The sequence below is a fragment of the Elephantulus edwardii genome, unplaced genomic scaffold, assembly GCF_000299155.1.
Source record: "Elephantulus edwardii isolate Elephantulus edwardi_28Jun2011 unplaced genomic scaffold, EleEdw1.0 scaffold00006, whole genome shotgun sequence".
NCBI classification, from domain to species: Eukaryota; Metazoa; Chordata; class Mammalia; order Macroscelidea; family Macroscelididae; genus Elephantulus; species Elephantulus edwardii.
The window spans coordinates 34,939,840-34,954,308 of NW_006399756.1; the positions used below are offsets into that span (position 1 = coordinate 34,939,840).

General features: G+C 42.1%; 1 protein-coding gene across 1 annotated transcript in view; it reads left to right on the top strand.

The window, feature by feature from the left end:
* Nucleotides 1-14,469, top strand: part of TLL2 (tolloid-like 2) — a 186,126-nt gene that overhangs the window by 93,143 nt on the left and 78,514 nt on the right. The window contains exon 3 of the mRNA XM_006880077.1: nucleotides 2,487-2,564. Coding sequence (XP_006880139.1) covers nucleotides 2,487-2,564 — 78 coding nt within the window. The remainder of the gene's footprint in view (nucleotides 1-2,486; nucleotides 2,565-14,469) is intronic.

A 14,469-nucleotide genomic window follows, 5' to 3' on the forward strand; every position in this document is an offset into this window, starting at 1 on the left:
ATTTCCATTCATTCCTTGTTGCATTTTTCTCCCTGCTCAACCCTCCCCCTCAGTTCACTCTTCTCTTTGAAAAGTACAAGAAAAATTCCTTCATTGGTATACAGTCCCCGCCCCATACAAAACTCTTGTACACTGGGTTTCATTCTTGTACATTGTGTTTCACATATTCCTTCATTCACATTGTCTTTCATACAATTATTCCCATACAGTGTATTTTATAAAATTAATCATCATTGAGCTATGTCCACTATCCCCGTCTTTTCAGTTGCCCACCAGATTCATCGCTATTTCTTTACCCCCTCCTTCTGCCCACCAAGCTCTGTGACCTCAGGATCTCTCCATCCCCCCTCACCCATCTCTCCTCCTCCCATTTCCCCTCTTGGACTTTTATCCACATCTTACTAGTTATTCTTCTAATTTTACAACAGTGGGTCTGATGCAGTGTTTGTCCACATGAGGCTGAGTTAGTTCACTCGGCATAATGTTCTCTATCCTCTCCCATAATCTATAGTCCGTGGTATTTTTAATATTCTTCTCCAGTACCCCAATTCAAGGAAATGTTTTCCTTTGATCTTTTTTATTCATTGTCTAACTTTCACATGCATATGAAGCAGTTAAGAAGAACCAAGGTTGGGCCCGGTGTACCATAATCTTTTAAGTGGCAATATTGCTTTTTTAGCGGTTTAAAGGGAACTTTAAAGGGATTTTCTCAATGTTGATACATCATTTGATTTCTTGACTTCTGACTTTTATGAGTGTTGATGGAGGAGCTAAGTAAAATGAAAAACTTGACAACTTTAGCCTTTCTCTGTTTATCATGATTTTTTTAATCAATTTGTGAGAATTTTTTGTTTTTTTAGGCTGAAGTGATATCTGTACTAAAGATTATAATCTGTGATCGTCATAAGTAAGTACTTCAAGTCTTCATTTTCTGGAAGCAAGGTTGTGACATCTGCATATCACTGACTGTTGAGGAGTCTTCCTGCAATCCTGATCCTGTGTATTTCTTCCATGTAGTTCAGCTTCTCAGATTATTTGCCCAGCATACAGATTGAATAGTATGGTGAAATGATTAAACCCTACCACACCTTTCCTGATTTTAAACCATATATTATTCTTTTCAAATAACTGCTTTTTGTTCTACATACTAGTTCCAAATGAGCACAAATAAATGTCTTGAAATTATCATCCTTCTCAATATTTTCCAAAATTTATTATGATCTTCACAGTTTAATGCCTTTTAATATTCAATTAAACACAGTTAAACCACTTTCTGGTAATCACTGCTATTAGCCAAGATCTATCTGACTTCGGCACTCATGTCCCTCTTTGAATCTCTTCTAAACACAGCTTGAATTTCTTAGTAGTTTTCTGCCAATATTTTACTTCTGCATGATATTAATGATACTTCTCGAAAGTTCCCACATTCTGTCAAATCACCTTTCTTTTGGGAATGGGAACAAATATGGATCTCTCCAGTCCATTGATGGCCAGTTGCCTTCAGATTGTTTAGCATGAACAAGTCTAGGGCTGCATCTGTTTGTTGAAATACTTCCACTGGTGGTCTGTTAATTCCTGGGGCCTTATTTCTTGCCTAGCAAAATCTGGTGGTATAGTTACAGGGAGTTGCCTTGATAATTTAAGGATATTCCATTTCCTTCTGGAGGTGGAGGGTAGGGTACCGACTTTAGGGTGAAGTTTGTAAATTTGATTCTGCATGACCTTGTACTTCATCAAAGAAAGGAATACTTCTATTCATTTGCCAGTTTTAAGTGTGCTTGTAAGGAAGAAGGCTCTTTTTTGCCTTAGTGTCTGGAATCGGGCCTCGCATGTGATGTTGTTGTTGTTGTTGTTGTTGTTAAGTGCTGTCAAGTCAAGTGAAGGCGACTCAAAGCGACCCTATCAACAAAAGACCTGAACACTTGTATAGCTCTCATCATTTTTCCAAGTTCATAGTTTCTGGAGGCAAGCTATTTCAGAAACAGATGTCACTCCTGCTTCCAAGCCTGTTTTAATCGGGGAGCTTCCCCAAACACTGTCCACCATGGGTAACCATTATCGCATTTGACACATCAGTGTCACAGTGTTTAGCATCACAACAACCACGAGTTACCTCTGTACAGCAAATGGACAGACCAGTGCTAAATCACTTAGAAGAATGTTTGACCAAAACCAAATAAAACCAGGCCAAAGGGCCACAGGCCCATAGGCCCAAATGCCTTTTTAAATAGGCCAAATCCAATCAGCTCACACCCAATGGTGAGTAAACATTCCACATGCAAGCCTCACCAGAACCAGAAAACAAACCTCTGTAGAATCAGGCAGCTCCAGACAGAAGCTCAGTTAACCTTTCTGAGGAAGTCCTCACCACCTACTAGTTGTACTGTTCACCCGAGCACACTGGCTGGTGAGTGCTCCCTGGTCTCTTGGCTGTGGTACAAAGATGCTGATGTGCTCTCGTGTTCTTTTCTTCTCTTTTTCTCTAGGTGGGATTGAGGACCAGCCATATGAGAGCTGGCCAAACACTACAGCCACAAACACCAGCTTTGAGGGAGCTAGAAAAGGTAATGTGAGGCTCGCCCAGACCTTCGGGTACCTTTTATTGTACCTTTCACCTACTCTTTTAGTAGCTGGAATCAACCAGATGTATGAAAGTCTTTGGCCATGACGGAACGTTGCCTTTCACAGGGCGGCACTGGTTGGCTGCCAGACAGAGGGATGGAAGTGACTTTGGTTGTTCAGGGGATGCGAGACCTTTAGTTAAATCTACTCTCTTGGCTTGATCTTTTTCTTTTCTCTTGTAAATCTAAGCCAAAGAGAGGAGCGGTGATAAGGCTTTGGGAACTTAGATACATATGAGAGCCAATAGGAAAGGGAGGCGGAGGAAGGAAGCAGTTCTGGGTGAGGGTTGGGAGGGGGTGGGTGTAGACTAGAGACCCCACGGGTGCTAGAGAAGGGGCAAGTATGGTGGCTGGCTGTGGGCAGGTGCTACCTATCAGCCTGACATGTGCACCAGAGCCCTGCAGATGGACATGTAACACTGAGAGATGTCTGCCAGGCCTAGCTGTGTGATTCTGGTAAGGAGCCCGGGGAGAAGTTTTCCCTGCTAAGAAGCTGTCCTGGTAGAGAAAGGCTGCTGAACTTCTCCCTCTACTGTAGGGCTCATTCCCACAGTGTCGTTTCTTCTGCGTAACATTAACTTGCAGAGCAAAAAGAGCAGTTCTTAAATGACAGACATATTTCAAAACTATGTTGGGATGAAATTGGCATCACTATTTGCTTTATTTTACACTTTTGCTTTAATGTTATTTTATGTGTTCTAAGCATACGCCTGTAACGCAAAAATGTGTAAATATCCTATATATTTTTTCAGTGTTGTCTTTTCTTTTTAACTTGGCTATCCTTTATTTCTTTTTTTTTTAATTTAATTTTCTCCCGTTCATTCATTGTTACACATTTTCCTCCCGTCTACTCTTCATTTCTGTTTCTCACTCATCACTTCTTTCCTAGGTAACACATATTAACAGCTTTGTATGTGCCCTTCCATAATTATGCTCCGTGCTTTTATGTTCACACACACACACACACACACACACACACACACACACATCTATGTATCTATATATACACATAAACATATTAATATACACATATAAATGTATGCTGCTGTTGTTGTTATGTGCCATCAAGTTGCTTGAAACTCATAGTGACCCCATACACAATAGCTCTGAATTCTGTTCTATCCTGAGCCAATCTCACTGTCTCTAACACTCCTACTCCCATAACCCCAATTACTGTGTCAATCCATCTCCTCCAGGGTCTTTTTCTCTTGCTCTATCCCTCCACCCTTCCAAGCATCATGTCCTTTTCCAAGAACTGGTCCCTCCTGGAAACATGCCCAAAGCATGTTGGATAGAGTTTCAAAATCCTTCTCTACAAGGAGCAACTTGGTTTCACCCTCTCCAGAACAAACCTGTTTGTTGTCTTGGGAGTCTAGGGTATATTCAATATTCTTCTCCAGCACCACAACTCAAAGGCATCAGTCCTTCTTTGCTCATCCTTAGTCATTGCTCTTCAGTATTTTGGAGAGTTAACAAATGTTGACAATAGTGTGGAGAGATTAGAACTCTCATAATCTGCTGGTGGGACTGTAAAATGGATGACCGTTACAGAAAGCAGATTTGTGCTTCCTTAGAAAGTTAGAAATAGAAATACCGTTTGATCCAACAGTCCCACTAGTAGGTACATTTTTGTTGTTGTTGTTGTGTGCTGTCGAGTTGCCTGTGACTCATAGTGACCCTACGTCCAACAGCTCTGAAGCCTTCCCTTCCTGTGCCACTCTGCTCTATTGTACATAGAGTTTTTGAAGGCCTGATATGTTTCAGAAGTAGGTGGCCAATCTTTTTTCTTAATTGGTCTTAATGTAGAAGCTTATATCCCAAGGAAATAAGGACAGCAAAACTAGAAATAAGAACAAACTGATATACCCCACCCCCATGCTTATTGCAGCATTCATTATTTACCATAGCAAAGAGTTAGGAACAACCTTGGTGTCCATCAATGCATGAATAGCCAAAGAAGACATGAGTATCAGGCATCACTGAGTAATGACCGGAATTCTGTCATGAAATACTGCATGACATCAGTGAATCTAGAGCAAATTATGCTATGTGACATAAGCCTGTTGCAAAAAGATGATACGGTGTAATATATTATAAGAAACTAAGAAAAAGGTTACATATAGATGGAATCAATATTGAAGTTATAACCAACGTGGGAAGAGAGAAAGAGGACAATAAAAATTAATAAATATATGAGTTATGTGAAGGCAAAGGAAATACACAGTAAATGTTTGATTAGACATTGTAACTTTGAAATTGCTTAATGGCAATTAATATCATGAAACAAAATGTCTATGAGTAATTGTACCAATATGATTTTAAACCTTCAATCATATAAAGAAAAAATTGGAAAAAAGAAGAAAACATTTGATTTCTTTTAGTGTGAGGCAGAGTTTTAACCTCAACCCCCACATTTGATGCAGTTGCGTTCAGCCACACAGCTTTGCTGCTAGGAGCATGTGCAGGCCCTTCTTGGTTTTTCTGCTTTGCTTATCTGTCTTTCGGATATTTTGACATAGAGCCCTCCGGCTCCTAGACATCTGGTGGACTCGGTGGCCTCCCATTTGGTGCCCAAATGGGTAGCTGCTGGCAGTACTTGCATGGTGATGAAACATCTTTCGCTGTGGATTACACCTCAATAGTAACATGTAAAAATGCTCACAACTGGACCAATAAATAGCATCATAATAAACAGAGAAAAGACTGATTTGTCGGGAATTTTATCTTACTTGGATCCACAATCAATACAAAATCAACATGGAAGCAGCAGTCAGGACATCAGATGAAAGGTTGCATTGTCTATATCTGTGGCCAGGGACCTCTGTCAGTTTAAAGGCTCCAGTGTGCCTGACCCATAAGCCATGGTATTTTCAGTTGCTTCATATATATGTGAAAGTTGGACAAGGACTAAAGAAGACTAAGGAAGAATCCAAGCCTTTGAATTTTAGTGTTGAAGAGTATTGAATGTAACCATGGACAGCCAAAAGAACAAACTTTGTTGGAAGAAGTACAGTCAGAGTGTTCTTTAGAAGCAAGAATAATGAAACAGTCTCACGTACATTGGATGTATTATCAGGAGAGGCCAGTCTTTGGGAAAGGACATTATGCTTGAAAAAGTTGAAGACCTACAATGAGATAGATTGAGACCATGACCACAAGCAGGAACTTTTGTGGGGCTGGTGCAGGTTGGTGCAGGGTTTTGTTCTGTGATATATAGGGTCTCCTTGAGTCTTAGTCAACTCTATGACATTGAACTTAACAACAGGGCATAGGATGAAGGCCATAGAAGTTTGCCATCTTTATTTCAGTGATCTGTGGTTGCATAGCAGCCATCCCAAATATTTTTTTTCTTTTTAAAAATTTATTATTAATTTCAGTGAAAATTTACAGAGACTTTGGATTTCCATTCATTGATTGTTGCACTTTTCTCCCCTCCCAACCCTCCCCCCTAGTACACTACCCTCTTGGAAAAGTAAAAGAAAAATTCTTTCATTGTTTACAATCGCACCCCCCAGTTCCACTCCACTATGCAGCCTTTGCTCTGGACTCCCGTCATGACAAAAATACCTAATCACATATCCCTTTTAAACAGTTTTCTTCCTTATGTGTTTCAATGCAGAATTCATCTTTCTCAGGCTCCCCCCAACCCCGAGGTCAGTCCTGTTTTACAACAGTGGCACCATGCAGTATTTGTCCTATTGTGACTGACATACTTCACTCAGCATAATGTCCTCCAGGGTCACCCATTTTTTTTTAATATCTAAACAATAATGCTTTATTGATAAAAGGTTAATTTTAATGAATACAAAATTGCTGTGTAAAATAAGTGTTTTCAAAATAGGTTTCTATAGGTACAGAACCTTTTAGCAATAGTGGTTATGTGCCAGGCAAAGTCTAGCTTTGGACAGCCAGGGTGGATGTAGGTCCTCTCAGCCACTATGGTGACAGTTTGCCCCATGTATTTTGTCCTAAACACACAAGGTTTATACTGACCATTTGCAAAAGTTTTTCTTCCTCTCACCCTTTTACTCTGTTGTTGCTGCTGTTAGGTACCATCGAGTATGACCCATAAGCAACCCTATGAACAATAGTTTCTTTAGCATAGCCATTTAGCTATTAAATACCAAAATGGCCCAATGAAGTCAGTCATAGGACATTTTCTGGGGAAAACAGCTGGCGTTTTTCCACAGCAATCAAAGTAACCAGAGTCCCCAAAGCCTTGGGTTAGTTTTTTTTAGTATACCTTCATGACTGGCCGCCATCAGTTTTAGTCTGGCCAAAACAAGACAGCTCTGTCCCTGTCCTCAGGCAAATTGTCTTCTTGACTCCATCAAGTGAAGGAAGAGGAAAATCCTGAACCAGACCTCTGCCATCTTGGCCCTGGAGAAAAGTCAGCCTACTTCTAAGTGGTAGTTTCTGGGAAGACATTTCTCAGCATCAAGGAGGGTGAAAACAACAGGGTCACCCATTTTGAATAATGTTGCATGAGTTCGTTATATTTCAATGCAGTGTAGTATTCCATTATGTGAATATACTACAGCTTCTCTATCCATTTGTTTGTTGGTGGGCACTTAGGTTGTTTCCAGCTCCTTGCTATTGTGAGCAAAGCTGCGATAAACATGGGTGTGCAGCCATCCCAAATCTTAATGCTTGCACACAATGTTATGTTATCTTTCATGATCCTGTGAGTTGACTTGGGTTCAAGGGAGACAGGAAGAATTTGGTTGGTGCTGGCTAGTGACACTCAGCCACACCCATCTAGCCGCTAGGCTAGCCTGGGAGGTCACAGAAAAATGTTATCTCCAGTCCTGATGCTTCAGTGCATCTCTGCATGATCCCTCTCTTTTCATGTGGACTTGCACTGTTGAGAGGGGTAAATCTGAGATTCTTATAATATGGTTTCTGGCTACCAAGAAGGAGGAAGCAGAAACTGCCAGTCCACTGAGACCTGGGCGTAGAACTTATGCAATGGCACTTTTACCACAGTCCTTAGGTCAGCTGAGGTTCAGGAAGAGAGAAATTGATACTGTCCTTTATGTAAAAAGTGACAGAAGGTTCCAGGGGTGAGAGACCTTGTTGGTGGCTTTATTTAGAGATGAACACATCTCCCTAAGCTACCACAACAGATAGGCTATGAGCAATAGACATTTTCAGAATCTTTAGCTTGATGGATATAAAAAGACCCTACCAATAAACCTGGACTGTAGAACACACTTGGTTTTCATTCTTAGCTCATCTCCTTAGTAGCTATGACCTTGGAATATTTATCCTCACTCTTCATCTGAAGTGTGGTGAGAATTAGAAATAATATTTATGTAAAGCTCATAACCAGGTGTCTGGAACGCAAAAGTTACTAAGGACTGCAGTCTTTCCATTTCTTCTTCCTCCTCCTCTAGATCCAAGAATTATATTATCCAGCATCAAAAGTGCATCTTCCAGCTCTGGGCTGGGATTCCACAGCTGCTCAACAGCTGTGCAAAAACACAATTAATGACGACAGGAAGAAATAAGGCCACTGCTGCCATGAAAACTCTACCTCTAGTTCCGTTGTGTGAAGCCCCCAAACCTCAACCAGAGACCTTGGGCTCTTTAAGGAGGCGGGTGGTAGCCCTCTCACCACCATACACAACTCTGAAGCTGCCTAGATCCCTCAAATGACCCCATTTAGGAAGAAGATAATGTCGAAGTTCGGCCAAACCCTCCAGCATGTATTACAGCTGCAGGCAAGCAGGTCTTTAAGCATCCAGGGCAATGTGAAGGACAGAGACCCTAAAGTTGAGTCGAGGACAGGCTGAAAAAGCTCCCCATCTAGGACTTAACTGAGCTGCCTGCCAGCCTGGAGCGCAGCCTCTTGTTTTTGTTTGAAATGAAGAAAGATAAGACAAGTTGTGTCAGTCTCAGATTCCCCTTTAATCACAACCCCTTTCTTCTGCCATCCCAAGAAAGGAGACCTCCCACGCAGGAGAAAAGATCTGAGGGGAGCCCCAGGCACCCTGACTTGGGCAGGGGTGCAGGTTTCTTTCCTGCCATTATGTGGCTCCCATCAGCCCTGACGGTGGGGATTTGTGCTTCCTGATTAGGGCAGGGGGAGAGTCTGCAAGAATCGCTCACTCAGCAGCCCGCAGCCAGCCTTGGGTCCAAGGAGCTACCTTCCGCTGGAGAGGAGAGCTCACCCTGCATTTCTGGGCTGCTAATGGGATTAATGAAATGGAGTGTGTCACTGCTCCAGGAATGAAGCTGTGACTGTTTTGATGGGACTTGATTTGCAGAACCATATTCATAAAAAAGAACAAGCTTTCCACTTTTAGTAACAGCCCTTCAGGGCTTTGTGCTGGAGCAAATAATATTATGGAATCTGGTTGTACCGGAGGACAGGGATCCCTCAAATGAGGATGCAAAACATCACTCACACTGAACCACAAGAAGTCACTTAATCTCAGTATGTCTGGGGCTAACTGTCCTCTCTCTAGCCACCGTGCCACCAAATTCCTAGTGGCTTCCAAGAGCACCACTGTGGAGCTCTTTCCCATGGCAGGTGCTCGACACTCATTTTTCCAATCAGTACCTATCCCACCACCATCTGGCAAGAAGCAAAACTCTCTCAGGAACAAATGGCTGTCCGAGGCCACACAGCAAATAGCCCGTTTGTTTTGGACCAACTGCCCCTGGCCCAAGCCCCTTGCTCTTAAGCTTTGGTCTGTGAATGGTGGTTCTAAAACTGTCCTGAGCTCTCTGTTTACCTGAGAGTTTCAAGAGCTCCTGGTTCCTTTACTTCATTCGAGGCCAATTGACTTTAATCTCAGGGCAGGACTTTTTTCCTTTTTATTTGTTTTGTTGTTGAGAATATACACAGGAAAAAATGCTCTAATCCAGCAGTTTCTCTATGTACGGTTTAGTGGCATTGATTACGTTGATTACATTCTTTGATTTGTGCAGCCTCTCCCTCCCTCATTTTCTGAATTGCCCTCTGTCATTAACATAAACCCACTACTTTCTTATGTTCTTACCTAATCTTTTGAATTGAAATAAGTTTCTCCTAGGAGGCTCAGGATTTGAAGCTCCATCTCACATACTCTGGGGACCTGGCTAGGAGAGATCAGTCATTGGAGAAGGACATAATGTTCGGAAGGGTGGAGGGCCAGTCAGTGCAGAGAGGAAGACCCTGGATGAGATAGACTGACACAGTAACTGGGGTAATCGGGGAGGTGTGTCGGAGTCAGTGAGACTGGTTCAGGATAGGGCAGGCTTCAGAGCTGTTGAACATTTAGGGTTGTGATGAGTTGCAGACGACTTGACAGCACATAGCAACAACAACAACAACAACAACAACATGATTACCATTTTAGAATTGTTTACATGTACAGTTCAGTGTCAGTGACCACCCTCACCACTCTCCACGTATTTTCATTTCTCTTAACATGAACGTCGAGACCCCTCTCCTTCTCATCCCTAGAAAGCACTGTGCTTATTTATACTAGAAAGCACTGTCACTTATTCTAGTTATTACATCTAAATGAGAATCTACAATATTTGTCTTTTCGTGGCTGACTCATTTCACTGAGAATAATATTTTGGCATCGTATATGCCAGAGAAATAGTGACTATTCCATTGTGTGTCAGTACCATATTTTGTTTATCTGGTTGTCTGTTAATGAACATTGTGGTTGTCTCTGTAGTTTGGACTTTGTGAATTATGCAGAGGCTAAGTGCTTGGTTGACTGAAAGGTCAATGGTTTGAATCCATCAGCCATTGTGAAGGAGAAAAATACAGTCTGATCCTGTAGAGATTACAGCTTTGGAAATCTATAGGGCAGCTTTATTCTATCCATAAGGCTGCTGTGAGCTGGCGTTGACTCCACCATGGCAGTGGGTTTGGTTTTGAGTTTTGTTCTAAAACCTAAAACCAGAATCCCAAACCAAAAGTATCTGTTTCTTTTTTCAATTCTTTTGGGCATATGCAGTTCCAAAGAAGGACCACTAGATGATTCAGACAGTGGATAAGGATGGCTAAAAAAGAATTAGTATCTTTAAATCATGATGTTAATGATGAATACCAAATATCTATGGACTGCCAAATATACCAAATACCAATATCTATGGACAACCAGTGTGCTGCTTTTTTTTTTTTCAGTGTGCTTCTTAGAGGCAGGACAGTGAAGCTTCATCTCACATACTTTGGGAATGTTGTCAGGAGGGGTCAGTCTTTGGAAGAAGACATGCTGGAAAAGGTGGAGGGTCAGAGAAAGATGGATTGACTGGGTGACAGTAACAATGGACTCGAGTTCTGTAAGGATAGCACGGGATAGGGCAGGGTTCAGAGCTACTATTCATAGGCTTGCTATGAGTTGTAGTCAACTCAATTGCCCCTAACAACAACAACGCTAGCAATTCTCTGTTTAAATTGATGTTGTTGTTAGGTGCTGTCGAGCAGAGTACAACTCCTGATGACTCTCTAAACAACAGGTCTCAATCCTGTCCTACCCTGTGTCACCCTCACAATCTCTGACACACTAACGCCCACAGCTGTAGTCACCACGTCAGCCCATCTGGTTGAGGGTCTTCTTCTCTTTTACCATCCTCCCATCTTTCCAAGCATGGTATCTCTCTCCTCCCACATGCCCAAAGTATGTGAGATGTTGTTGTTGTTGTTGTTATGTGCCGTCAAGTCGCTTGCGACTCATAGCGACCCTGTGTACAACAACCCTAAACTCTGCTCTGTCCTGTGCCAATTGCACTGTCTCTGACACACCCATCCCAATTACCCCAGTCACTGAATCAATCCACCTCATAGAGGGCCTTCCCCTCCTGCGCTGTCCCTCCACCCTCCCAAGCATGATGTCCCTCTCCAAGGACCGGTCTCTCCTTACAACATGTCCAAAGTATGTTAGACGGAGCCTTAGAATCCTTGCCTCCAAGGAGCCACCCGGTTTAACCCTTTCCAGCATGAATCTGTTTGTTTTCCTAGCAGTCCATGATATTCTCAATACTCTTCTCCAACACCACAGCTCAAAGGCATCAATTCTCCTTCTATCCTCCTTGGTCATTGTCCAACTCTCTGATGCATAACAGGTGATTGCAAAGACCATGGCCTGTATCATCAACTTTGCCTCCAAGGAGCACTCTGACTGCATCTTCTCCAAGACATACCTGTTTGTTCTTTTGGCAGTTTGTGGGATCTTTGGTATTCTTCTCCCACACTACAGTTCAGTGGCATTAATTCTTCTGTCATCCTTATTCATGTCTAGCTCTCAGATACATAGCAAGTGACTTAAAAGGCCAAGGCCTGAATCAGGCTCACCTTAGTCCTCAAACTGACATCATTACTCCTCAATGATTCGGCGTGCTTCCTGGCTGCAGACTTCCCAGTATGTCTCTTGATTTCCTGACTGCTAATACCAAGTATAATGATTGTGAATTCAAGTAAGATGAAATCATTGACCATCTCAATCCTTTCTCCACCCATCATGATGTTCTGTTGGTCCTGTGGTGAGGACTTTGTGTTCTTGATGTTGAGATGAAAGCTGAAGGCTGCAATATTTAACCTTATGAGGAACTTCCAAGCTGTTTTCCACAATGGCTATCCCATTTCACACTAGCAATGGATGCAGGTTCTAATTTCTCCAAATCGTAGCCAGCAATCTGGGCAGGATTTTGAAAAGGTTACCCATTTATTTCTAATGTGCAGCCAGATTTGGGAGCCACCGTGTAGGAGAATAGACAGGCCTCCTCTTTGTCCAAGGAACTTGTCTGTCATCTAGCAGAATTGCTGTGGGCAAGGTGGGCTTTTGCCCACCACCTAAACTGTGAGGGTTATGAAAATGGCTGGACTGCTCGAGTGTTTACTTCCAGTGTGGGAGTGACCAAGTTACCTCATCTAAAAAATAGCAGTTCCTCGTCTGAGGAGGCTGTGCCGGGCTTGGTTCTGTTTATGACACCGCCGTGCCTTCAGCTGGGAATGAACATTGAATAGCAATGTCCGCTCTGCTCTCACAGACAGTCCAGGGTCCACTTCTGCAGCCAGAAAATTTAAGTGGGCTTTATCCTTTACCCTACCCCACCCCCAGTGTGTTTAATCCTCTCAGCAGTCCCTGAGCTCCTCTTCAAATGCAGGACTCTTGGCCGTAATAAATAATTACATACTTCTATTTGGACCAAGATTCCAGATAGTAGTAATCCAAGAAAATCCAATAATGACAGTTGCATTAAGATCCTTCTTCCAGGCTAAGCAGAACATCTGTTTAGACATATTTTTAATCGGCAAATGCTTCCTGTGTTGAGTCCTCAGCAAATTAAATTTCTCACTGGACCGAGGGGGAAGCTGTCATTCAATAACCCATCTCTGGAAATTATACCCTAGTCTCTTTCCAGGTGCACTTAAGATTTTTCCCATGTTGACTGGGATGCATAAAACCAGCTCTTAGAATATTGAGCCACATGTACAGATAATACAGCTTGTCTGAGGAACATGAGATGTCTTAGCGTTACTCCCTCAAACAGAGAGGGATTTTTGCCCATTCTCCAAGGGAGAGTTGGCAGAGAAGGAAAATTAAGAGACTTGTTGAAAACCGTATGGGAAATGAGTAACAAACTTCCACTTGCTACATCACTACTTGCGATTACTTAAGACATGATGTCTCTCAGGATGTAAACATCAAGGGCTTCAGCATTGCCAGTATTTTGGAGAGATTTCTGCCACAGAATTGTTTGGACTGTATTTGTTAGTAAAATAACACATCCATTCTTTAATTAATTCATTCAAAATATACTGAATGCTTACCCGTAGCCAGATACTGTGCCTGGCATGGAATGTTGAATGAGGAACAATCTAACCACAGTTTCTGGCCCCAGTGGAGCCTCCAGTCTCTTGGTGCAGTTCAGGTATGAAATCTTGGAACCACTGTGTAGTGTGGAGCTGGAGCAGCCAATTAGAATATCTATAGATGCCAGGCAGGTAATGCAAATGGGTGAAGTGGGTGGATGGGATATTGTGACATGAAAAAAAAATTACAACAAATGAAAGAATATATGCCCTTGATTGTGGAAAGCAGTTGCTCTTTAACTCCAGTGGGTAGTACCATGGTGAAGATGGGCCCACCATTGCCAGATTTTTCTGTTTTTAAATAAAGACAAATTGGAAAATCTGGATTCTAGTGCGAAAGCTCCTGATTTTTTAAAAATTATTTCTAAAGTGAAATTAAAAACTAAAACCAAAAAAGTGGTGTGAGCCAAAAGTATATTAGCCAAATAAAACACATCTGTAGGCTAGGTTCATCCCGAGGGCTGTAAGTATATGAGACTCCGGTTGTAGAGATGTTAGCAGGGAAACAATTATTTTCAGGTTTAAAAACAACATTACATGCCAACATGTTGGTATTGGGTAATATGACCAGTTGAACTAATAGGGACCCCTTATAAAAACATGAAAATGCTCAGGGGATAAAACTAAGCAAACCTCCCCCTCTCCCCTAGTTGTGATACAGAGTCAAGTCCAAATGCAAGAAAATCACCCTGATCAGAGAGGACAGGAAATAGAAACTCAGAGAAAGGTTTCACATGCTGCCATAGCCATGCAGAGGACACTGGACCAAGAGGTGGGCGTTTTAATGCCCATGTAATACTTATATGGGAATGGAAGGGAAACTTTGGTCCCATGTGAAGCAAGACAGGGAAACTGAGAACCTGCCTTAAGTGCCCATTGGTTCAAAGGAGTGACTGGCAATCTATCTTTCCTCAGCTCTGAATGAAAAATGCCTTTAATAAGAAACTGAGTTGCAAAGCCTTTTCCACATTGCTGGTATAAATTCTCAATTTACACTTGCTTTTATGGAAACCCTAAACTGAGAAGTTA